Raw genomic sequence first — 27,032 nt, forward strand, 5'->3', positions numbered from 1 at the left:
ACAAATCTTGATTCCAAACAGAATTGTTGTTCCCTATGACTATTTTCGAGGAAAAGAAAGGCACTTCCTGTTGGAAACTCACCTATAGAGTGCACTTTTTGTGTGCTTGTGTAGTTTAATTCTCAGTCAGATGTCTCCAGTTGGCCAATAAACTAGACTTACGTTTTTTGTTATCTTAATCTTCCTTGTTAATGTTTAAGGTAGATGTAGTGAGTGGCTTTATTTACCAAGAACAACTTTAAGGCTTTGTGGTGCTAATACTCTCAAATATGAATTCTATTCTTTTTATATCATGTGCTAAAGAAGTGGGAGGGGGAGAGATTTTAAAAGCACATTTGTTTACCATTTCTCACTTGGTCCCTGAAAGGACACTGGTGAGACAATATCAATATGCAGTAAGTTAGAACAGCTAGTTTATTTGGTCAATTTTAGTCTGTAAAAGTTGAAAGTAGTAAGTGCGTTGACTTAAACTATCTCTGATTCCATCTTGAAGTTTGTATCTCAGTCAGGTATCCCAGTCACTGGATCACTCAGTTTCACTTTATGCTAAACTAACCCTGTGGGGTACAGAAAAAGGAGTGCCTCCCTGGTGATGGCTTAATATTTAAAGGCAGGGATGGGCAAATCCAGTGCAGCTTGCCTTGAGTCAAGTCATGAGTGTCGGCCCTCCACAACTCAACTCAAAAACGAGTCATAATGGGGGCATTTTCTGAGTTGCCGGAGCATTTGCACAATTTGAAGACTTTAGTCATTCCCTTTAAAAAGCCAGCTGTGGAAGAATGGGGCTGTTGCCAAGCTGTTGGGGTGTGTGTGTACATTGGAGTTCTTTTTAAACACTTCCCTGTCTTCCCCATCCCATCTGTAAACAAAGGCGGGAAGGGAGGGGAGTGGAGCATCCCCTTCCCTGTGGAGGGTCTAGATTGCTTCATGTCCCGCTTGATGACAGGGATTGCGGTCCCAATCCCTGCTGTTAAGCGGTGCATGACTATAAATTTAAATTCAGTGATATTCCCACATAATGGTTGAAGAAAGATGCTAACTGCTCTAGAGGACACATACAGGCGGTAGTATAACAGATTTCAAGGCTACTAGTAGCTTATAGTTTAGTCTAGAAAAACTGGAAGTGTGACATGGCAATGTAGTCTGTCTGTCATCCCTGTGCTGCGGTAAAACCAGATAACTTCCCTCTCCTTGCTCCACCCATGCAATCAAACTAAATTTTGCAGGAAGAAGCCAAGCGCATACATGTCAGTGACTGTGCCCTATCTGCATGAATACATTTGATAACTAGTATTGTTCTGACCTTGACTGAAGTGGTGTAACAAATGAATGATTGACACCATAATAAAACCCAATATTAAAATCGCATAGTGAAACAGCTAAATATAACTTAAAATATGAGATTTAAAAAGTATTTCAGTTGAGGATCAATTTCATACATAATATACATTGGCAAAAATGGGAAATTACATTTGGAAAGCAAATCTTTGCTTAAATGAAAGAATGCTTGTGAATCTATTTAATGTACTTATCTGTTCTGAATGATTACGTTTCAGTGTGGGTGTGAAGGAATGGGAGCTGTCCAGAACAAAACATGTTTTAACATTAAAAAAACAACACTGGACAGTATTTACTTTTGTGTCAGTAAAATGACTAAAAATTTACAGGCAAAAAATTAGAGGTTGAACTATCAAGGACAAATTCCATTACCTTTCACTAAGGAGAAAAATGTGTAGCTGCCAGAAACCTAGATTAATTCACTGTTTAAACCATAGCAACAGCTGTTTCTGTCACCACCACCCTTCCCAAATCAGGAGCAATTTTTTATTTTTCCCCAAAACATTTAAAATGCCATTGTGCTCAAATTCATATTTCCATAGTTATCTGATAACTAGGCCTTTAACAAAGACTGGCTTTTTTGTCATAAAGTTAGGTTCTCCAGCATTGAAGATGAATTTGATTCTTCAAAACAAAGGCTTGATTTTCTGAATGCCCTGTGACTTTTGTGGAGTGAAACCTAATTACCTGGTTTAGAAAGGTTTATAAGCCATGAATGCAACTGTAAAGTATGAATTCACTTTAGTCTTGTATAGTGGAGTGAAAATATACAACTCTTAATTCCTGCGTATTCTGATTATATATAGGAGAGTCATGGATGAAATAAGGTACAAGCTACAAAGAGTTCTGTAGCACCTTAAATATTAACAATTTCCTTGTGGCATAAGCTTTCATGACTGATAGCAGGCATGTCCAATACATGATCCCTGAAATGTTTGGAACTTTCCTTATGTTAGGATATGAAACCTGTATATGGGAATTCTGATGTAGCTCAACAAAGCACTGTTGCTTCCCTGCTCCCATTTTGGTAGATGTGTGCTGTGGAAGTTTGAGGAGTAAATATATGTATTTTAAACTAATATTTTGTATTGTATGGAAATGAGAGACTGGATCCTCTGTTTTTGTAAATCTCATGTTTAAAATAATTGAAAATGATATTCATGCAGCCGGTTCTTGCTACTGCAAATTTCTGAGGCCCTAAGATTCAAAGGTAATAACATTATTGATGATGCAAACATATTGAACTACAGAAGAAACATTCTTAGAACTCTATGTTGGAAAAGTATTTTGAAATTTTGCAGAATAAAGTACAGATCATCTTCAGGTATTTTTCCCGGTCTGGAAATATTCCAGGCATTTTGCTCTGGCAACATGGTGGCAATGCACAGCAGTGTCTGTTCTTGCTTCTCTTGCTTCTCTTAAATACCCTCCACCCCTAATGTTTGGCTTCAGATGAGAGAAGCTGATGATTATCTGAGTGTGTCCGAGATTGTCAGCTGCCAGTGAGAATGTGCACTGGAAAGTCACAGGCTGTTGCTGCTGTGGAGAGGGGGAGCCATTGCTGTTACAAGCAGGTGCTGAGAGTTGAAGTTGGAACATTGATTTTCAACCTCTTCATTTCACGGCACACTGACAAGGCTTGAAAATGCCGAAGGAACACCATCAGTTTTTAGCAATTGACAGTGCGGGGGCTCACATCCCCCAGTAGCCCTACTAATAAATGATCCTCTCCCAATTTCCTGTGGCACACCTGTGGACCATTCGCGGCACACAAATGTTGAAAATGACTGAGTTGGAGGCATGGAGCCAGTGCTATCCATGCACATGCATGGCTGTTGCAGCATGTCTGACATGAGCTGCTGACTTCATGGCCTGCTCTTGGTAGGTGTAGCCAATCAGCAGTTAAATTCATCTGGTCTCCTTCCTCTGTGGTAGCTGCTCAGTGGCAGCAGCCTCTTCTCAACTTAGCACCTTGCCAGCTGGTGCTGCTTGTGTCAGATGCTGTTGCTGCATAAAATACGGAGCTACTGTAATTGGCTGCTCAAGTTCATTACCTGCTAAAATATGTGATCTCAAATGTGTGAGCTTCCAAAATGCGAGATAGCTAAATGAGTTCTGAACATTAAGTTCTCAATAGTTTAAACCCAATTTGGAAAAATGGGGTTTATTGTCAGACTGTCTATGTAAAATTGCATTGATTCTCTGTGGCTCAAGTTTCCGAGTCTTCAAGGAAGGTGGTATATAAATACTGTAATAAATAAATATACTGAAGACTATAATGCAGTGAATAGGTTTTGTCACACCCTTTTGTTTCAGCTGGACCAAATAAGCAGCATTTAGAAACCAATAAGCAGGTTTCTTTGAAGTCTATTATAGTATTGAGGTTGGGGGTGGTGGTGAGAAGAGTACATTTGTGTGCATGTTTGTTGCTTAGTTTTGAGCATGGTTGAATTTGATTATAGGAAGCACTCTCCTTATGGACCGGTGGTGTATTTTTATCGTGAGAAATTGTTGTATGTGAGGAATTGAAACAAACAGAAAAATATATAGCATTTACTTTAAATTATGAATTTTGCTTTACTACTTAGATGCACTTTGCACTGACTAAACTTAGTTTGCTAGCTGAATCATTGTTCTTGAATGAGGACAGAGAATTTCTTAAGTTTTAAAGTGTTTTGGGCAAGAGGTTCAACTTTTTGATAACACACAACTTCACTCAATTTGAAGAGAAATTCAGACTTACTAAACATCTCCAGAAAGAACGCTATCTTGTAATTGCCCAAGTCTTATTCATTTAAATGTGACTTGCAAAACTGGGTGAGGTGTTTGAATTTTAAACAGTTTTTTCTCCTGTGTACTACTTAGAAATTGATGCATCCTATTTCAGGGACTTGGCTCAAGCAGTACAAGTATGATGCTTTAAGATACAACATCGTAATTTCCTTCCTAGGAACCTTATATGCCAGATGACCATCTTGATCAGGGGTCTCCAAATCCCAGCCTGTGGCCACATCTGATTCTCCAGAGGATTTTATCCGGCCTGCTAGGTTCCCCAGAGACTCGGAGTTTAAAATAGCTCAAAAGATGCCTCTTTGGGTTTCCCAGCATGGTTATATACTGCATTCAGCATCTCTAATGGCTGAATGAGATATATACCAATGCTGAGAGACCTGGAATATAAATTTAAAGTTAAGTTAAACTTATACGGAACAGAAACTGAGACAAAGAAGTTTCTGATTTGCATTGTAGATTACTTTATGCTTTTTCAAAATTCATTTCCCCTTCTGTGCAAGTCAATTTTGCCCTCTCTTGCCACCCACTTATTGTATTCTATCAAACTCTCAGCACATCGGTTCCTCGTGTATTATTTATTTCTTTTCCGGCCCTCATCATCATGTTAGACATATGATGCGGCCCTCGTGCTGAAAAGTTTGGAGACCCTTGTTCTTGATAATGGGCATATTTTTGCAGTTCATCATGTTTGAAATAACTTTTTTAGTGCTTGAAATCCAAGTAATTTTTTTTTGTGGGGGGAGGTTATATATTTGAAAATCTTGATTTCAAGTGATGAGAAAGGAGCAGTAAAAATGAACACCGAGTACTTGCACAAAATGTTTTAATGTGTTTTTAAGCTCTCATGTTGTAACCCTAGCTATCTTGAGAAGAAAATTTGTAAAACAAAACCAAAGTAAAAAATGTGTACAAATACACAGGCTGGTAAGTTCAGTCTGAATCTCCACAGAGAATAGTTGAATAATACAGAAATACTCATTGATAACTTCTCCACTCTGTATGCTGTCCTTGTCTGAACATGGGTGATATAACTAATCTTAAACAGCATCAGAAGGTATGAAGAAGAAGTTGGTATTGGATACATGGGACCCAGACTTTCTAGACTTGATATCAGCGCTAGCACCTCGGATGCATCAGTGGCATATGATGCCAATTTAGTCTTGATGGTAGGCTTCAGTCATGTTCCTGATCAGGTGATGATCAAGGATACTATCACCAGTAGAATGTTTTGTTAGTATAGGTGTAACCTATACCATGTTAACATTAATTGCTGACCAGTCATGTGTTCTAACAGTAAAAATGAACCTGAAAGCTTGATGCAGAAGGATAATGTTTCTCAACCAGTGGTACCACCAGATCACTAGTCTGGTGATACTCACAGAACCCCTGGAAACATGCCACTTGGCAGGCAGGGAGACCAGGAACGTGATGCAACAAACAGTGGTAGAAAGCTTGGCTTGGAGGGGAAGAGCATCAAAACATGTTTTTTTCATGCTTGAGAATCCCTCCCGTCAATCCTGAGCATCTTACTGGTGTTTATTGCGTTGCATGTGGCCTCCCAACCCAGAAATAACTGGTGATGATGTCATCACCAGTTACTTCCAGTGGTACTTCAAATAGGTGGACCTTGTGAAATTGTATGGTGGAGAACAAACCTTGAAAAACATTTTCAAACTTCCTTGGAGAGTTTGAGCCGCTCTAAGTTCTTGCAGGGGTGGGGGGGAGGCATTGGGGCCAGGGGGAAGGTAGCGGTGGGATCCTGGGGATCACCACTCAGGGGGCTGCAGGGGCTTGGCTGCACATACCTAAGCCTCGTGCAGCCTCCCAGAAGTGCGGGCCTTCTGCAGGGCTCTCCACAGCATCAGAAGTGAAAGTGGAGCGATTGTATTCTACTGCTTTAGCGGAGGCGGGACGCAATCACTCTGGTTTGCTTTCAAAGCTGCGGGGAGCCCTGCAGAAGGTCGTGCAGCGCTCCCCCGCATCCCTGGGAGGCTGCAGGAGGCTCAGGTACATGCAGCCAAGCCCCTGCAGCCCCCATGAGCGGCGCAATCCTGGGGATTACACCGCTGCCTCCAGGCTGCCCCCACCCCTTAAGGTGAAAGTGGCCAGGGTCCACAGGCTGGGGCGTCATGACACCCCAGTTTGGAAAGCCCTGCTGTCGGAGAAGGAAATGTGTCACTCCTATATGTTTGTCAGTTTTGCATAACCTACCTATGTATTCATACAGTATTTGCAAATAAGGTTTTTAGGAGAGATCAGTTAAACCAACTCTGGAGGGTGAAAATAATTATTTATTCAGTCAATAAAGATGAAAAATGCTTGAGTTTGCAACTTTAATTCTATGTGGGAAATATTTTCTTTGTGCTGGAGCAATAGTACTGCTTTGTGTGTGCATGCACGTGTGCTCACACACATTTGTATCTGCCCCAGTCATGTAGAAAAAAGGGAAAACATTATTCATTTCTTGTCTGCATACCTCATTTGCTGTTTGAAAGCCTTCACCTCTGTAGGCCTGAAGCAGATCTGTGATTAAATGCTCATTTGCTACCAGTGTATTTAGTTTGGTCCTTGGAGCCTGTATCCATCTGTTTCCACAGCTTTCTACTAGGCTTGGCTTCCTGATCTCAGCACTTTAGTGTGTGCAGATGTGAGTTAATCTCTGATCCCAATAGAGTGGGCTTAAGCTTAAAGCATCTTATTTTATTCATTTATATAGTATTATATAAATATTATATTTATATTAATAAATATTATGTTAAGAATATTAAGAATATTTATACACTGCTTTTCAGCAAAAAAGTTCAAAGAGCAATTTAGAGAAAATGAAATAAGTGGTCCCCGTCCCAAAAAGTGACTGCATTTAAAAAGATGCAGAAGAAACACCAGCAAACAGCCACTAGAAAAAACCCTAACTAGAATCAATGATACTCTCCCAGTGTAATTGGATCAATGATGCTCTCCCTCTTAAATATAAGAGGAACACCATGTGAAAAGGGCCTCTGCCCAGTTAGCAGGACTGCATAGCAGGTAGTATTGCATAATCTATAAATGCAGTAAGCAAAATAATTAGGTTGCATCCCAAGTCTTTTCTGTGAACAGAAGGCACGTTTGTATGGAGGAGGAGGTTGGCAAAAATCTCCCTATAACCTTTTAACCATTCCTATAGTTCTATTACTAAGGGTCTTCCATCCTTCCTGAATGGATTGGAGGGGTGTTCAGGGGGCTGCTGTGCTGAGGAGTTTGCTTTCAGGAGCTTCGTTCTGCTCACATACAGAACGAAGATACAACCCCCTTAAAAGTAGTTTCAGGTGTTAATGGAGTCTATTATTATTATTATTCTTTATTTTTACCCCACCTTTCTCCCCGAAGGGACTCAAGGTGGCTTACAAAACAAGGTTAAAACACATTAAAAACATAGTTTAAAACAGATAAAAAATAATATATTGTAACATATTGTAAAAACAGTAGTCAGATTAAATACACACACACACACACAGTCTAATACAGTGTTTTGTTATATAGTTTCTAACATAGTCATGGCAAGTCCAATTGTGGAGGAATCTGGTTGGTAAGAAGCTTGCGTATTGGAAAATTGTTGGTTTTTTCTATTACAGATGAAGCCTGTTAATCCACGGATTTTATATCTGCAGATCCAGCTCAACAAAGGTTCACCAGACCTGTGCTGAGCCATACTTGGCCCAACCTGAACCTTCCAAAGGTTCAGGAGCTGGACTGGAGCTGTGCTCTAAAGGTGACTGGAGCTGTGCTCCAGTTGCCTCCGGAGAGCTTTCTGGAGCCCACAGAGGCCACGCTCATCAGTACATGGCCTCTGCAGGCTTCAGAATGGCTTTATGGCTGAAAAAAATGCTACGTACTTCCAGTTTCTGGAGGAAAACGGGAAGTAGCATTTTTTTTACTCTAAAAGCCATTCCGAAGCCATGGGCAGATGCACTCAGCCTCTGCAGGCTTCAGAAAGCCTTCCAAAGGCAACCAGAACACAATTCTGGTTGTCTTTGGAGGGCTTACAGGGGCCAAAACCATGGGTGGGGGGAGTGTACTAGAACAGATCCCTCGCAAATACCTAGACCCCACCTGTATCTTTTATAGATCTTCCTATTGTCGTGACAAGGATATTTGGAGAACAATGGACTTGGTATTTTATTGTGTTGTGTTACTTACAGAAAATTGTTTTCAGGTTTTGGTGAAAGATATTTTCAATGTTTTGTTCACGTGTGTAATTGTTAGCATTTAAGAACTTAGCATTTTGAAGTAATTCTTATTTTTTTCTTACAGGTGCAAGTTAACCTTCATAAAGAGCTAAACAATGGAACCAGATATCATCCGAATGTTCTCTTCATCCCCTCCACCACTAGATAATGGAGCTGAGGATGAGGAAGAGGAGGAATTTGGTGATTTTGGAGGGTTTTCTGGTGCTGGTGGTACTAGTGTTGGTTTTGACTTTGCGTCAGGTTATTCCAGTTCAAAGGAAGAACACAAATCTTCATATAACTCAGATTACTCAGGCAATGTGGACAGCATTATAACCTTAACTCCTGTAAGGTATGGGAAGGATAAAGACAGCATTACAGAGCTTTCTATTAAAGGACTCCCTAGTAGTACTAGCAAAGAAAAATGTGATTGTAGAAGTTTGGGCACTATATTTGATGAAGTAAACCCAGTAGAAGTAAAGAAAATTGGGAAATTGGAGACACCATACTCTGAAATTATTAGAACTGATATGAAGACTCTAAGTCAGGATAAGCAAATAGACAGCTGTAATGGTGAGAGACTGCAGGGACCAGAAGTTCTAACGAATGGGTTTGCAGCCCTGGAAACAGCAAATCCTCAGGGAGTGGAAGATCTGGACAGTATCACTGATTCAAAGGGATTGAAAACTACAAACTCTCATAGTACTGGATTTTTAGATTCTATATCCAGCTCAGTGGAGGATTTTGCAGATTTTGCCACATTCTCAAATGTACAAACAACCCAAGTAGAAGAAACAGGAAATAAAATATGCAAAAACTCTAGTGATCAAGAAGTATTAACTCTGCGGGAAAGCAATATTATCAATAGAGTTGGAGAGGAGGAATCAATAAAAGAAGTGACATTAGCAGAAAACTGTGAATATGAAGGAGAGACTTGCAGTAAAGGTGAACAGGTTTGCATTTCAAAAATTAATGTAGAGATCAGTGAAGACTTCAAAGCTGAGAACTGTACAACACTGGAACATAGTGGCATTATCTCTTCTACACAGACAAATGTGAATTCAGGAGACACAACTGAAAGTATAGGAGGAGGACAGTGTGACGCTGCAAATAACAAAGAACATATTTTTCGGACCAGTTATACTACAAGTGCATTAAACCTTAATGTAAGTAAAGTTCAAAGTCTTAGCAGTCTTCCTACAGAAGAGAACATGTGTGTTTCTGAAATGATTAAAAATGGGGAAAGTGGCAATGGACATGCACCATGCAGTGATTTAGATGAAGATGATTTTGGTGACTTTGGCACAGTCAGTAATGGGTCTCTTGGTTTTGCTGATGGCTCTCAAGTTTCTGTGAGCCAAGAAAATCTTCAGACTTCTTCTGGAAGAAGGTTTAATAAACAAAGTGATGAATATGGTGACTCTACAGATAGAAGTGGCATCCATCAACTGTCATCAAAGGCAATTCCTGTTGAACTGAGTGAAACTTCAAACATGGTTGTGGAAGAATGCCAAACAGCTGATCCTGGTTCTAGTGTGAATATCGAGCATCTTTCAGAACTGGAAAATGGAGAAGACAGTGAGTTTGGAGACTTTGGTTCAGTGACAAAAAGATTTCCAGACTCTGATGACTTTTCAGACTTCAGTTCTGCTGGTTGTAATCAAGCTACTGAATGGAAAGCTTTTGATGTTGAGCAAAAAGAGAGCTGTTCTTGGGCTGCTTTTGACAATGAACAGGTGGTGGAATCTCCTTCTAGAAAAGATGTGTGGCTGTCACAAAGGGCAGGTGCAACTTCCGAACCTGAAGATTCAGTAACTCGTGAGACTGACATCATTTCTGACACATCTTTACATGGAACTAGCAGTAAACAATTGCAGGAATTGCCATCTTCAGCTCAGGTAACTATTCAATTGTTCTTCTGTAGTTTAAATTGCTTATGGAACATTAAGCATATTTTACCATTTGTTTTATTAGATACAGTGAAGTGTGTGATTCCCCCCCCATCCCACTGGTAACTTTTGTGGGCCACTACTGTGTGCGTGTACTTGAATGTAAATCCTACAGCCAAATTCTTTTTTGGATGTATCCACTTTCCTTACATTAAATTCTGCCTTGACTGTAAACCATGCTTGATCAAATGCTGTTCTGGTGGATTCTGCAACCTCAGGAACCATTATGGAGATAGGTATGAAGAATGGTGTGGTGTGGCTGGGGCTCAAGAATGCATTGATGGAGCATAGCACCCAGTTCTTTGGACTTTGGCTACTGTTCAAAATTGAATTTACTGCCAGCTAGATGTGCAGAAGAGTGCAGCATTAATTTGTCAGTAATACTTGTTTTAAATACAGGTCATCCCTCGTTATCCACTGGGTTTCCAGAATGAAGTGGAAAAAACTGTGCAAAAATAGATTTAAAGACCCACTTCCAGGTTTCTTGCCCTTCCATTACTGCTAATGGAATAAGGTCGTGCCTTGACATCCCCAGGGGTTTGATTCTGGAACTCCCTGCTGACACTAGATGTAGGGGTTTGAGGCGGGCGTGCCCCAGCAAGAGGCCTCAGACTTGCTTCAGGGGGAGGGGGTTGAGGCACTCTGGTTCTCCTCCCTGGTTTGGTTGGTTTGCCCTGGTCTTGGGCAGGAGCTGTTGACTGCACAGCCTCCTGCCTCACCTCTCTTTTTGCTCTGCCCATCATCACTGGCCTCCCGCCCCTTATGGGGCTTTCTGCTTCCTCTTGCCCCTCCCCTTCCTGCCTAAGGAGTTGAGAAGGAGCACCTGCTGGCCCTTAGGCATTCCTGGCCCTGCACCAGTATCCACTGACCCAGTATGGGCCCTGGCTGCTGGTCTCTGCCTTCTGGGACCCCTGCCCTGGTAATCTGGGGTCCGTAGGGAGTGGGGGAACCCTGACACCATAAAATGTGTTAAATAAAAGCAGTTAAAAAAAATAAAAACCCGTTTCAATTGTGGTTTAAGAACAGCTTTTCTTACTGTTATAAAGGCAGTTAGCAATTAGAAATGCAAAGGTCCCCCTGCCTTTGCCTGGCTAAGCTGAAGAATGGAATGGTCACTTGCATGACTGTGTCTCTACGACAGTAAGAAAAGTAGTTTTTTTAAACTCTGATTTTAAAGGGATGCATTTTTCCTCTTCTCCAGGGATCAGCACCTTCCTTCTCATTTGCAGTGGCCATTTGTGTTAAGTCAAATCCGTGTCTAACAAGGTTGGACCTGTTTATGTGTTCTTGGAAGCACAAATACTGCAGATAGGTGATGTACAATGTCCTATGAGGGCAGTTGTGAGAAATTTCTGTGGTCTTAATACTTTTATCAGACTCTTCTGGAAGTACATAAAATTTTACGGTAATTTAAGACTAGGTTGATTATCAATGCTATTGAATCCAAAACATATTTCCCCCCAGTACTAACTGTTTGTCATCTGTCAGTTGCACTTGATAGAGTTTGTTTTGATTGGTGATTGGGTTTTCACCATCTTTAAAAATAGCCACACAAGACTGGCTCAGCCATGAGTCTGACTGAAACAGTTGCTTGGAGGAGAGAAGCACTGAGGTGTACCCAGAACCCCGTGACAGCCCCCTTCAGTCTACTGTTCACCCAGTCAACACATCGGCATGTGGATTCTCTTTTTACTTACTTCGAGTGAGCACGAGGACTGAAGCAGTAATAGCTGCTTAGCATTACTTACACAAGTAATCACAGTGGTGGTACTGCATAAAGATGCAGCACAGTGGTCCTGTTTTGAGCAATCAAAATGGGGTCATTTTGTCTTCTTTTCCTTCCTGCCCGCCTAGCTGCAAGGCAGCAAGAAAGAGACTGAGCTCCCTCCCCATCTTGTTTCTTCTTACCTTTCAGGTCTTCTGTCTGGCTGCTGCTGCCACCACCACCTCCTTTTGGTTGCCTCTGCCCAGTCCTGTTCAGTCAATTGGAGGAAGGGAGGCATGGCAGAGGCATTTAGAGATATTCAAAAAAGAGGAAAGTCAGCTTTTTGCCAGGAAGGCTGAGAGAACAGGAGTTTTGTGCATCTTTTACAATAGATTGAGAGCTTTGAAAGCTGAAATGGGATCCTTTTTCTTGATTCCTACCTTTTTTCTCTCCCTTCTCCAACATGTCAGAAGGTGATAGCCCTCTTCAAAAACAATGAACTTGGAAGCTTGGTCCCTTTCTGGCATCAAGGTATTCAAGCACATAAGTGTTGATATTCCTCAACCTCAAATTGAAGAAGCTACATGTAATTTTTCTGTTCTTCTGGTTCCCCATCAGGCACAATAACAGTGGCTAAAGACATTATTTTTGCTGGCTTTGCAACATTCAAGTTCCAAAATAATCATAGTTCCTCTAGAATTAAGAATACTTGCTTCTTCAGCCCCAGCATGCACAGTTTTCTGACAGGATGTGGTTCAGATGCATGCAAATTGGGTAACTTATGATGGCTTTCTGTTTTTGATAATTTACTGTGCAGCTTGGTGCTATATAACAAACCGGGCAAATGTCAGATTTTATTTCAGCTCTCTTCCTTTTTCTCATGGAAGAGAAAATGTTCCAGTGAAAATGTATTGCATTCTTGTAAAAGTGCTATCTTTACTGACTTGGTTTCATGAGTGTAGGAAGACAGCAGGTATATCTAGTTAAGACAGTGGTTTCCAGACTGTAAACAGTGGCTCCCCGGAGATCCATAGAAACCAGTCAGGGGAGCTGCAGAATCCTTGTGAAAAACTGGCACCCTATACGAAGCATAGGATTTTAGCCCTAATGGGGACCCGCAGCCAATGGTCCAGTAGGTCAAGGAAACTGCCAGTCAAAAAAGTTTGGGGAACCACACAGTTGCTTTGCCTGATGTGGTGCAATAGAGACTATACATTCCAACAGTGCAGATTTACCAGTTTAAATGAAGGCACCCCTACTTTCAACTCTAACTCCATTTCTCCAATCATTTTCCTAATTTTTGAGCATATAGTATGACTGAGCATGGACTCCTTTTGTTTCCCCAACTGCTGCTTTGCTATGCCCCCCTCCCAAGTAGGAACAACCATTCTAGTTTTTCTTCACAAACAGTTTTGAAATCTTTGGCAGCTAGTTCTGTATTCCCAAGGGAAGACTTGCAGTTGTTTAATGAACAGCATTCTCTCCTTTGCCACCCAGGACATAAGAACATAAGAACAGCCTCACTGGATCAGGCCATAGGCCCATCTAGTCCAGCTTCCTGTATCTCACAGCGGCCCACCAAATGCCCCAGGGAGCACACCAGATAAGAGACCTCATCCTTGTGCCCTCCCTTGCATCTGGCATTCTGACATAACCCATTTCTAAAATCAGGAGGTTGTGCATACACATCATGGCTTGTAACCCGTAATGGAGTTTTCCTCCAGAAACGTGTCCAATCCCCTTTTAAAGGCGTCCAGGCCAGTCGCCATCACCACATCCTGTGGCAGAGAGTTCCACAGACCAACCACACGCTGAGGAAAGAAATATTTTCTTTTGTCTGTTCTAACTCTCCCAACACTCAATTTTAGTGGATGTCCCCTGGTTCTGGTGTTATGTGAGAGTGTAAAGAGCATCTCCCTATCCACTCTGTCCATCCCCTGCATAATTTTGTATGTCTCAATCATGTCCCCCCTCAGGCGCCTCTTTTCTAGGCTGAAGAGGCCCAAATGTCGTAGCCTTTCCTCATAAGGAAGGTGCCCCAGCCCCGTAATCATCTTAGTTGCTCTCTTTTGCACCTTTTCCATTTCCACTATGTCTTTTTTGAGATGCGGCGACCAGAACTGGACACAATACTCCAGGTGTGGCCTTACCATAGATTTGTACAACGGCATTATAATATTAGCCGTTTTGTTCTCAATACCTTTCCTAATGATCCCAAGCATAGAATTGGCCTTCTTCACTGCCGCTGCACATTGGGTCGATACTTTCATCGACTTGTCCACCACCACCCCAAGATCTCTCTCCTGATCTGTCACAGACAGCTCAGAACCCATCAGCCTATATGTGAAGTTTTGATTTTTTGCCCCAATGTGCATGACTTTACACTTACTGACATTGAAGTACATTTGCCATTTTGTTGCCCATTCTGCCAGTCTGGAGAGATCCTTCTGGAGCTCCTCACAATCACTTCTGGTCTTCACCACTCGGAAAAGTTTGGTGTCATCTGCAAACTTTGCAACCTCACTGCTCAACCCTGTCTCCAGGTCATTTATGAAGAGGTTGAAAAGCACCGGTCCCAGGACAGATCCTTGGGGCACACCGCTTTTCACTTCTCTCCATTGTGAAAATTGCCCATTGACACCCACTCTCTGTTTCCTGGCCTTCAACCAGTTCTCATTCCAGGAGAGGACCTGCCCTCTAATTCCCTGACTGTGGAGTTTTTTCAGTAGCCTTTGGTGAGGGACCGTGTCAGACGCCTTCTGAAAGTCCAGATATATAATGTTCACGGGTTCTCCCACATCCACATGCCCGTTGACCTTTTCAAAGAATTCTATAAGGTTTGTGAGGCAAGACATACCCTTACAGAAGTCATGCTGATTCTCCCTCAGCAAGGCCTGTTGTTTTGAGATCCTATCTTTGATGAGGCATTCCACCATCTTACCCAGTATAGATGTTAGGCTGACTGGCCTATAGTTTCCCGGGTCCCCCCTCTTTCCCTTTTTAAAGATAGGCGTGACATTTGCTATCCTCTAATCTTCTGGCACCATGGCTGTTTTGAGGGACAAGTTGCATATCTTAGTCAAGAGATCTGCAACTTCATTCTTCAATTCCTTAATAACTCTTGGGTGGATGCGCGGTGACTTATTGATCTTTAATTTATCAATGAGGTCTGAAACATCTTCTCTTTTAACCTCTATCTGACTTAATTCCTCTGTCAGGAGGGGCCGTTCGGGCAGCAGTATCTGCTCGAGGTCTTCTGCCGTGAAGACAGATGCAAAGAACTCATTTAATTTCTCTGCCATCTCTAAGTCTCCTTTTATCTCCCCTTTCCCTCCCTCACCATCCAGAGGGCCAACCGCTTCTCTGGCAGGTTTCCTGCTTCTAACATATTTGAAGAAGCTTTTATTATTCCCCTTAATGTTGCTGGCCATGCGTTCCTCATAGTCTCGCTTGGCCTCCCATATCACCTTCTTACATTTCTTTTGCCACAGTTTATGTTCCTTTTTATTCTCCTCATTAGGGCAAGGACCACATAACAAATAGCTTCTGAAACTCCAAGGACTTTATCAGATAAGTTTATAAGATAGGCAGAGGGAAAGGAGGTTGGGTTGGACTGTTCTGCTAAGAGAAATAAAAAATACTACTGGGCAAACCTAAGCTCCTTGGAGCACCTAAAGTAGCAGCCCTTTTTATCTCAGGCTCTGTTTCTTCCCCAGTTATTTGCTCTGTGTCAGCAAAAGTTTGAGCACTTTAAACCAACTCTGTTTGCATTGGGATTATATATATATTATTATATTATTATTATAATATATATATATAATACACACACACACACACACACACACACACACACACACACACACACAGGGATTTTATATAAATATATATTTTAGGTATTGCAGTATCTTAAGGTATCAAAGGTATTGCAGTATCTTAAGTTGCACAGGCTCATACAGTTCAAACAGTGGTTCCCTGATTGTTAGGCAAAATCTGGAAGATTTCACTATCATAATTGTAGTAGTACAGAATTTGGTAGTACAGAATTCTGAAATGGGTTAAACAAAAAATTCTCAGATTTTGTTAGGTTTTTATAGCTTGTGTTTGTTTTGGACCCTCATTGGAAGTGACTTTTGCTGGAGTGCAAGTTGTGCAAATTTCTTCTACAAATCCCAGTAGTCTGAACACTGAAATTAATGTAACAAATGCTTACTAAGTCCAGGCAAACAAGAATATTGTGTTCATTTATTACTGTTACAGCAAATTCAAGCAGATTGGGATTTGCCCATACAATACAGTACATGGTAAAGGTGAAATGTTTCCAATGAAACTGAAATGTCATCTTTAAGTGCAGGAGATGCTTGTTTAAAAAGAAAATTAGGGAGAACGCAGCACTGTGTCCTCGGTAAAGGAGAGCATGCGAGTAATCTTATTACTTTTAGAAAAGGTGTTGCACGTTTAGTAATGTGTCCAGATTACTTCTGCAAGCTCAAAAATCCCTTCTGGATATTACAGCAGTGGTGGAAGCCATTGTAGCATGTCTCCTTCCTACTCTGGTAATGTGGAAGGTCTTGTGAGAGGGCTCTTGTGACGTGGTTCCTTGTTCTAGAAGCTGAACAGTGCGTTACTCTCTGCCCCTTCCCTGTGTGTATATAGCCATAAGATGCCTTCCCTTACATTATTTCAGCACAGTCAGAAGGATAGGAAGGAGACAAAGCACAAAGGCTATGGTTTTATAAAATGTTCCAGTCTTAAGTTGATTCACTGAAAAGTAACTGGCTTGAATATGGCCCCTTCTTGGCTCTGAGAAGCAAAGCATATCAAGAAAAGGTTATAGAGTTAGAAGTACATTGCTTCAGTACTTGTGCAGTATTAACAAAAAGTGGGACTTTGATGTTGACAGGAAGGGGTGCTGTTAAACCAAGGGGATGGTGGTTGTCTATTTGAAGTTCTACTTACTGAATTGGATATGAACCTGAACGTTCTATGGAGCTTAGATTTAGGCCAAGAAGTATTGGTAAGCATTTAAACAAACACACACATTTTTGCTACCATTGTATTCCTTTGCCCACATATTTATAATTTAGTTTTTTACCATGATTGAATCTGTACTTGGAATTAATATCTGAAACTTGTCATCTCACATTCCGCTCACCTCTAGCTCTAAAAACAATTTGCCTAACTTTCAACCATTTGATTGTCTTTCCCAATATAGACCACATTGTTAAGTCGTCTAGAACGAATATTTGAAGCCTGTTTTCCTCCTGTACCTGTTTCTGAAATAGAAGAGGAGATTACTCCTTTAAATCTCTTGCTGGAAGCGGGTAATAAGGCTGGAAGGACAGAGGAGACCTTATCAGAAAGGTACCGACTATGTCATGTGATTAATATGTATAGAGAGATGCGTGGCAAGGTTTCAGTAACATTTTCTGTGATTGTACAGCAAAAAATTTTGTAGGCTCCAGTATCAGTGTATTTCAGTTGATTGCACTTTTTTTTTTTACAAGAAATTATCATTTTGTGTGGTTTATCATTTAGTGGTTGCTTGTACTGTCACAGACTAATGCACTTAAGTGATGTACAAATAAGGTAGTTAATTGGGATGTGGCTTATTATTTACACTTATTACAAATTATTTATTATCTTGAATTCCAAGTAGACACTATTCTGTCTGTTACAGCCTTCATTATAAGTTGGAAGAATAATTGTTCTGAGAGCCTTATAACAGCATTTTCTCCCTAGAGGATTGGCATTTGGGCATGAGTTTAATTGCAATCTTATAGTATGCCAATCCATTCAAAGACTCAGAATAAAGTAGTTAAAGCTGCTAAGTACCAGCATTTTTTCCCCCCTCACCTTTTTTTTTATAATTGGTTGTGTAGGGAGCTGTTGAATGTATGGATAGAGCTTCAGGATATCCACGATTCATACGGATTGAGATACCAATGGGGTGGTTCCCACAGCAACAAAAAGCTTCTCTGCTCCTTAGGAATCGACACAAGAAACATTGTAAGTTATCATTAAAGCCACGTAGCAGCGATTTCTTTCCTCTTTATTCGTCTTTGAGCAGCATTAAATGCAGGCACATGTCTGTTTGCTTTTTCTGGCACAGTTTTACTCTAAAAATGTCCTTCAGTACATAATTTTATAGATAATGTAAAGTATAAAATGATTATGTAAGAACAAACCTCAGTAAAAGCATTATCAACAAAAATAGGAAGGAGATCTAGGGAATACCATCACTGAGACAGATTGAAAATGGGTATGGAAAATGCTCAAAGAAAATTTGTATAAATGAGTAATAGGTGCTACTTAACTCTTTGGAAGTTTAGTAGGAATTAATAATGGTCAAAGATGTGGAAATTCAGGAGCCAGATCTGTTATGCATTTTCTGGACATGCCCCAGGATTGCCTCTTTGGAGATTTTTGTATTGCTTAGTATTGGAAAAATGACAGGATGTATACTGCCAACAGTTACTTTAGTTGTGTTTTTTGGAAATCTTAGAAATCAGTAGTGCTGAAGAATGATCAAAAATCAATAACAGCAGCTTGCTTTGGCATTAGCTGGTGCTCAAAAACTTTAAGTGACTGATTTCATAAGGTGTAGGAAGTTACTGTATTTATTAAATTAACCAGCTTGAATTTGGGAAAGAAGGCAATCTGATGGCACACTTGTTTGAAATGGCATTTATTTATATATTTTTGGAAAGGTAAGGTTCAAAACAATGCACAACCCTTAGTTCTGCTTGGAACAATTTGAAGTGGTTTATAAATTGGAGATTCATATGAGCTTTGTTTTGCTACATAGTTATTAAGTTATAAATTGTTTTTTTTCTTGGATATATTTGTATGTTGTACAGTGACATATTTTGCAATATAGTACAAAACAGATGATGTATTTTATATAGAATAAAAAATAAATTATAAACATGTGAAACTATTTAGCAATTCTTTGTATTACTAAAGAATCTAAGTGAACACTTTGCAATTAAAACATTTCCATGTAGTCATATCGAAATATAATTTGTCTTAGCTCTTCACAGGCAACAAGAAACAACCTGTTATAGTGCCCATGTATGCAGCAGGATTGGTAAGTAATATTGTAACACTTTTGTGCAGTTGCTTAAAAATATCAAAGCTTCCATTTGAATTCAGAGATAAAGGTGGAGCCTGTTTACCTGCATTAGGTCCATTCCGTGACTCAGCGCAATTAACAAAAAACATGTTATGCTAAATTCCTTGAGTTATGCAAATACACTGCAGCCTGACACTTCCAGATGGAAGGAAACTAAGGCAGCTGTTGTCAATCCCCTCCGCTCCGTACTTAGCCCTCCCCGTTGCCACCTGCCCGACTTCTTTCACATGGGATGCTGATCTTTTAAGAGTCCAACCCTATGCGTTTCTATTCAGAAGTAAGCTCCATTGTAGTCAATGGGGCTTACTCCCAGGAAAGTGTGGAGAGGATTGTAGGCTATATCTCATATTTTGCTTGGTGAGAAGGCTTGCCTGTGTCAGTGATAGCCTACACCATGGGGGAGAGGGTTGCTTGTGTTGGTGATTGCCTGCACCATCTCAGTGGGGGGGGGGGGGAATTTGACAAACACTCCCTGGGTTTTTTAAAGCAATCCCCTCTCCTCCCCCTTTGTACTCGGCCCTCCCCATTGCTGGCTGTCCCTGCTTCTTTCACAGGTGGGATGCTGATGTTTTAAGAGTCCAGCCCTATGCATTTCTACTCAGAAGTAAGCCCTGTTCCAGTCAATGGGGTTTACTCCCCGGAAAGTGTGGAGAGGATTGCAGGCTATATCTCATGCTTTGCTTGGTGGGAAGACTTGCTTTTGTTGGTGATTGCCTCAATGGGGGGTGGGGGTGGAATTTGGCAAACATTCCCTGGGTTTTTTAAAGCAATCCCCTCTGTTGCTACCACACCTGCCCCTGTGTGTGTGTGTGTGAGAGAGAGAGAGCTCCACCTTGCTGCATGTGTTCAGCTACAGAGATTTTTGCCCCCCCCTTCCCATCTTCAGCCTCGTTGCTGGCTCAGGGGCTCCAGGAGTGTTACTGTTCCTTTGCAAGGGGAACCTCTTCCAGGGCTCCAGGGCTATTTCCCTACCTGGGCGAGGCAGAGCCTTTTTGCAGTGTTTTGGGCTGCCTGGAAATGGAGCAGGCAGCCAGCGCAAGGCAAAGGAGGCAAAGGTGTGTGTGACTTTCGCTTCCCCCACCCCAGATAAAAAAATCTGTGGATAAATAGGGTGCACCTGTAATTATAAATTTGAGATTATTACGATTTAGAGAATGGTTGTACTTCAACTTGTGCAGGAACAATATATGATTTAACAATCACTATAATTCAGGGTCTTAGCAAGCCAAATGGAATAATCTTTTGTTTAATATGGTTCAAACATACTAATATCACATACTTAGCTAAGCATTATACTTGCATATAAAGTTTTCCAGGTTTCTAAGTATAGGAAAAGTGAACAAGCCATATGTGCCGGATTAGATTAGGCCATGAAATATACTCTACTGAGATTTAAAAAGAAATGACAAAGGTTTATAACTAATCAGATTCAGAGTTTGTCTATATTGTTAACCTGTCAAGTAGGCAAGGAATTTCAGAGTTTGCATCCCCTTGAATTGTTGGCTAGTGTCATTCGCATTATCTCTAATATGTAGAAATAGACTATGATCGAAATTCATTGTAAAGGATCGAAATGACCCTGTATTGTTTACCTAGTTCTTTGTGTGACCTTAAAGGTTAGTCAAAAATCTTCATTTTATCCCAAGACTTATAACCTTCTCTTTTAGGGAGAGCAGAAGCCCAAGCCATGACTATGATTGCCAAAATTTTGTTTGGCCATGATATTTGAACTTGGGACCATGTGCTCTCTTATGAGAAAGGAAAATTTTGTCTTTGGGCCGCTAAATCACACATTGACAGTAATTGCACATTCAGAAGCATCTGTACATTTATTCCAAACTGTGATACTACTAACTTCTATTCATGCTATTCTCTTACCTCCCAGTTTTGTGTGTTAAAAAAAAACAAACCTAAACACAAAACCTGCTTCTAATATCAAGTTGGATCCAGAGTTTCCCTTCCTTTGACTGGGGAAGGAACCTTTACATCCAGTGCCTCTTCAGCAAGCACCAGTTATAATAAAACACTTTGAAATGAAAATATAAAAATAGGTAAAAATAAAGTGTTTTTGCTGATACCACGGGATGTAAAGTGCTCCTGTTTTATTAGGAAATACAAGTCTTTATTTTGCCACTTTCTAACTGGTAGAAGTTTCTTATTCGTTGTCAAAAATCAACTTGAGAAGATAATGCCGCTACTGTTTTTGTTTTTTAAAAATCCTGCAGATTGTTACAAAAAAATCAGGCTCAAGTATAAGATGTGGAAGACTTGGCCTGCTGACAGCTTGTATAAAGATCTAGGTTGGATCATATGCTGAACATAAGCCACCATAGTGATATAGCTCCAAAACAGTGAATGCAGTGCTGAATTTATTTACAGAGTTCGTTTACAAGAAGTAATAGTTCCATTCTGTACTACACTAGTTTTGGATTTACTGCATCCAGTTTTGGGCACTGCATTGTAAGAAAGACATTGGCAAGCTAGACCACATTCAGAAGAGGGCAACAAAGATGGTGGGAGATCTAGATATCAAATCCTATGACAGTGTTCCAACCTGGGGGTTGTGACCCTCCCAGGGCAGTGGGAAACACTATTTTCCCCCTTTAGGGGAGTGGCAAGTTGGCAGTGACAGCAGCAACAGCACTTCGGGTTTGCTATGCCTCCACCTAAGTAAAAAAGGGGTTTTGGGTCTTAACCATCTGCAGCAGTGGCTGGAGATGCTGCAAAACTTGTGTTCTTGCTTCTACCACCCAGAAAATCCTGAAACTCTTTGTTAGAAGGCGGTGGCAGTGTGAATCTGGAAGTGCTGTTGCTGCCAGCTTGCCACTCCCTTACCTATCCCCACATGCACTTAGTGGTTCCCTTACCTTTGAGTAAAGGTCAGGACCACTGTCCTGTGAAAAATTGTTACAAAAGCTTGATATGTGTTGCCTGGAGAAAGAAGATAAAGGCGTGATATTATTGGTATCTTCAAATACCTGAATGGCTATTGAAGGGGAGGATTTATTCTTTGTGGCTCCTGAGGGCAGCGCTAGAACCAGTGAGTTGAAACTACAGGGATGTAGGTTTAAAGTAGACCCAAGGAAGAATTTCATAACTGTGAGAGCTGTCTGACACTGGAACAGTCTGTGCATCAGTGTGCTGTCCTTGGCTGAAGGTTTTCAAATGGAGGCTGGACTACCACCTGGCATACTGTAGCTGTTGCCTGCACTGAGTAGGAGGTTGGACTAGATTACCTCCAAAGGACCTTCCAACACTAACATTCCATCTTTCTGCTGAAGGACTAGAAACCAAGTTCTCTCTTATGCAAAATGTCAATCAAGTCAGCCAAATGTCAACCATCTAAAAGTAGCTCAGAAAATATTGTTGGAAACTGTTTCTTTAGGATTTGACTGTTGTTCCTAATGGATGTGTGTCTGAATAAGTAACTACAATTCATGATGTCTTAATTTCTAGGGTATGTTAGAACCAACTAAAGAACCCCTGAAACCGATATCTGCTGCAGAGAAAATAGCTTCAATAGGACAGACTTCACCTGTGTCACCAGAAATGAATATATGTGCACCCGATCAGTTCCAGGTAAAAAAAAATTAGCAGACTTTGGATGCCAGAATACAAAAGGCTTTGGTCATATGCATGACAAATCTAACTGGTTGGATCCAAGATGCTCTTCTGTGGGTAGAAAGCTCACAGAAGGCAGTTTTCAATTTTAATGGAAGGCTGTTTTGTAGAAGACAAGTAACCTCAAATCATGAGACACTGCTCTGCTTGCATAAGCACTCTTAATACTTCTTAATGGTTCACTAGAGTTAATATGCTACATCCTGTATTTTCACTTTTCCACTGTGACTCATACTATGATTTGTTGTGGCACTATTCTGTGAGAAGTCTTCTGTCACTTGCACAAAACAGCACTAGGTTTATTTGCATTCCATGTCCAGTTTTTAATATCCAAGCCACTGACCTGCATATGTTCAAGACCCTTTGAGGTGGGTGCCAGGGAGTTTTTCTTTACATTCTCTACCGTATGCCCTATCTTACCCAGTATTGGGAATTTACTCCTTATGCGACTGAAAGGTGTCCCTTATCTAAATCTTTGGCAGCCTGCCAATGGTGAGGAGACGTGTATAAGTTTAGGGCAGTTCTTCTGCCCCAACAGTTAGTTGCTTTCTAATCAGTAGTATATGAGCTGCTCTGATTTGATGATAGACTATACCTTCACAGCTTATCCTCTTTGTAGTATGGGTATGGATTGTTTGAAGTCTTGTATGATTTTCCTGTATCTTATATTATACTGTCCATTTTCCATCTTTTGGCACACTTAAAGTATGCAGAGATTTTAAATGTTAACACTGTATTCTAAATTAAGATGGAGTGCAGCTTTGTCAGCAGCATCTTCCACTTGTGGAAGGACCATTGCATGCTTGCAAGGATCTCTCCTGTTTTGTGGAAAGGTCCTTTTTGTGCCTGCAACATCCTTTCTGCAAGTGAATGGAATCTCCACTGATGTAGCTGTGCTGTGTCTGTGCTTCAGTAGCTACTCAGTCTTGACTGCATTTTTAAAAAATCCTTCTACCCCTCCTCTTGGCATTTGGGAAAACTTTTGGGGTTCAGAAAATATTTTTATATGTGAGTGTTTCTCCAGTAACTAAATGTGAGCAATATGTTCTGATTGCCTGGACTTCAAAGAAGGAGTGGTGAGCAAATGATGACAGGAAGCAGTTTCTGAAATATTTGTGCCAAAAGGTGCGGTGGACCCAGCTTATTTTGTAGACCAGGTTATTTTGTATCTCCTGTTTTTAAGTCAGAAAAGTACATCCAAGTAGCAGATGAATAAAAATGCATAAGGTGATTAGACCAGCTTCCTCACATAAGTGCACAAGCTTTTAAATTGCATAGAACATGTCCAGCATGACACTGATTTAATGAGATACTGCTTTTCTATATTTCCTTCTCTGTAGAGCAGACACAGCAATAGTAATTACTGCTAATGATGCACTAGCATTTTTAGGAATCCCTACCATCATGATGCAAAGCAATACTTGTTTTACTCTTGCCATACCACTGTCAGACACCTCCAGGAATGTTTGCTTCTGGAATGGAAATCATAGTTCAACAGATGTATAGACTCCTGAATAGACTGGTCAAAAGAGAAAATGGGCTGACTAAACTTCGCTCCTCTCCAGCAGAGGGCAGACTAGAAGGAAGGTCTGTAGTTGCTATGGAATGTTGGAGCTTCTCTTCATGGCTGCTAGATGTAGCGAATTTTATGCCTCTGTGTGCCTTTTGGTGGGTTTGGGCTCTAGTACTTTGAAGTGGTAGACCCCCAGACACAGGTACACGGAGCTCTTAAAATTATAGCTATTCGTACTTGTTGGTCTGTGAAATACTAGGCAAATCCTGCCCTCCTCCAGTTCTCATGTTGCCTGCACTTGCAATCTATAGATGACTTTATTCAATCTTTTTTTCTGATCATAATGGTTACAGCTTGTAAAATAAACTCCTGGTATATTTGGTCCCATGATTTTTAAAAGGGAGAGATACTATAGTTCACTTCTAAGTGTATTACTGTGGAAATAGCACAAAGGATGGCACACAAGAAGAGAGGCAGGCCTCAGACAGGTACTGAATAGAAGGTTGCTGCTTCAAAGCAAACTTTCTTGGATTCCAAAGAGATAATTTCAGAATTTCAAACTTCAGTAGAGTCCTTGTCATTATTTTCTCCCCCTTCGAGGGTTAATGTAGGCAATACAGTACAAGTTTCACGTGCTCCTGTTGCTCTGTTTGTTTTTTAAACAGAGCTAGATATCGTATTAGAAGCATATTCAGCCAGATTATTAATGTTCCCCTTCATCCTATCCACAACTTCCACACAAAATAGGAAGAACCCAGTACACCAGGGGTCTCCAAACCCCGACCCGGGCCCAGATGTGGCCCACAGCAAGCCTCTTTCTGGCCCGTGGCCAACCTCTTATCCCCTGAAAGCCTGTGGCCCACTCAGCTGAACATGACCAGAACTGTGCTCTGATTGTGTCTGGAGGGTGTTCTGAGGGCCAGAGAGGTTGAATAAATGAGCCCATTCATTCATTTATTCACTCATCTAAATTCCATCTCTTATTTATTTAAATTTTATATTTAAATTTTTCCCCGGCCCTCAACACCATGCCAGATATTTGATGTGGCCCTCTGGCCAAAAAGTTTGGAGACACCTGCAATCAGAGTGTCTGATTCTTAACTCTGCTCTAACATCAGAGTTAAGTGCATCTAAAGTATTTTGATTTAAATTTTCTCCTAAGTAGCACAACCAAATATTATTTTTTGAGTATGTCATCTTCATTATTTAAAGGAAGCATCCTACTTGTACCATTTAAATCCAGCTAAAGTTGCATACATTTGGCAGTATTGCATTTGGCTGAGATTGAAGAATCCTGATTTTCTCTCTCTCTCTTTCTCTCTCTGGCCCCCAGTCCTAAATGTTTCTGCAGGCCTAATGTAATGGCTTGTTTCATTTTATTTTGGTAGTGGTTGCCATGCCCTACATATAGTTCTAGACTAGGCAAGCTTTACGAAGAGTCAGTGAGCCTTAGCTATTTGTGGGTTAGAGGAGACACTCTCTTATGACTCTTATCGTGCTCAATTTGTGCTTTGTAACCTTTTTACTTGCATGCAGAAGAACGTCATGTGAGACAGTTTGTTATGCTATGACTTGATCCAAGGTTAAAATCTGATTTCTGACTTTTCAACTCTAGGAATCTCTACCACCTGTCCAGTTTGACTGGAGTAGCAGTGGCCTTACTAACCCTTTAGATGGTACGTCTCTCCGTAGAGCCTCTAGCACCAGAGCTAGAGTTAAGAAAGCTACAAAGTTCAGACAAACTTCTCTCTGCTGATTTAAAAAATACGTATATTATTAACTCTGGAAATTCAGGCTTTCTTTCTGTTTTAGCTATAGCCAATTAAAGCAATCTGTAATGTTTAAGAGCAAGGTAAGACATGATTTGCTAAATTTGTGTTGCATACACACAAACTGTGTTATAAATATTCCATTAGATGTTATAAAATTGGAATAGTTAAGGGATTTGTACTTACTATAGAGCTCTTGCCCCCAGAAACTCTTGTCTATTTAGACTTCCTTATAAAGTTCTAAATGGCAAAATCAGGTTTGTAGTGATGGTTGCTTTCAAGCACAGTTTTTAACAAAAACCTGTTTGCAAAAGATACACTTTTTAAAGAATTAGCTGTCAAATGTACAGATATTATTTATGCTGAAATGCTCATTCATGCTAAGTTTTATTTAATTGTGAAATTTGCTACTGAACGAAACTTGTTAATGACAAGCAAAATTGTGTTACAGTTTCTTTGGAATAAGTGCCAAGAACATGAACAAAACTTTGAAATTTTGCTACAGCTACAGCTACCGGTTGATTCCTAGTTATAATGCAGTCAAACTTGTCATTATTTTGGTCATATCTTTATTGACTAGAAAACACAACTTTGTGTTTATTGTAACAGCTTTGTGATTTGCAACAAGGTGCTGAAGGAAAGCCTGGATGGACTCGCTTGCTATTGTCTGGTGTCTATTCATCATGCTTTCTTTAACAATTTCTTTAAAATGTATCTTCTGATTTTTCTGTTTCAGTATTAAAGGGGAACAGTATAATTTCCCACTGAGGAGTTATGTGTAAAGAACCATTACTAATATTCATATTGTGTTAACCTCCTGACAAATCCATTAGTTAACACTACCAAATATAGTTTTTTGCTCTCATGTAGTAACAGAGGACACTGTTTGGTTTTAAATTAGAAGAATGGTTCTAGATCTTTAAAAATGTTTCCCTTTAATTGGGTACATCTCTTCTGGATTTCTCTGGTTCTGTCCTTTTTGTTCTTAAAAATGTGGGCTAGCT

The 27,032-nt window shown here is 40.5% G+C and overlaps 1 protein-coding gene across 4 annotated transcripts in view; it reads left to right on the forward strand.

Annotated features, from left to right (window-relative positions):
- The window catches only part of AFTPH (aftiphilin), a 47,182-nt gene that overhangs the window by 9,903 nt on the left and 10,247 nt on the right, over positions 1–27,032 (forward strand). For 2 of the 4 annotated variants that reach the window (XM_066639322.1, XM_066639404.1), the window contains exons 2-7: positions 8,425–10,237; positions 17,206–17,354; positions 17,873–17,999; positions 19,024–19,080; positions 22,582–22,704; positions 25,875–25,935. In XM_066639322.1, the coding sequence (XP_066495419.1) occupies positions 8,456–10,237; positions 17,206–17,354; positions 17,873–17,999; positions 19,024–19,080; positions 22,582–22,704; positions 25,875–25,935 (2,299 nt within the window). In that variant the 5' untranslated portion in view covers positions 8,425–8,455. The remainder of the gene's footprint in view (positions 1–8,424; positions 10,238–17,205; positions 17,355–17,872; positions 18,000–19,023; positions 19,081–22,581; positions 22,705–25,874; positions 25,936–27,032) is intronic. The other 2 variants (XM_066639491.1, XM_066639574.1) reach the window with 1 other exon arrangement.

The sequence above is a fragment of the Tiliqua scincoides genome, chromosome 1 (genome assembly GCF_035046505.1).
Source record: "Tiliqua scincoides isolate rTilSci1 chromosome 1, rTilSci1.hap2, whole genome shotgun sequence".
NCBI classification, from domain to species: Eukaryota; Metazoa; Chordata; class Lepidosauria; order Squamata; family Scincidae; genus Tiliqua; species Tiliqua scincoides.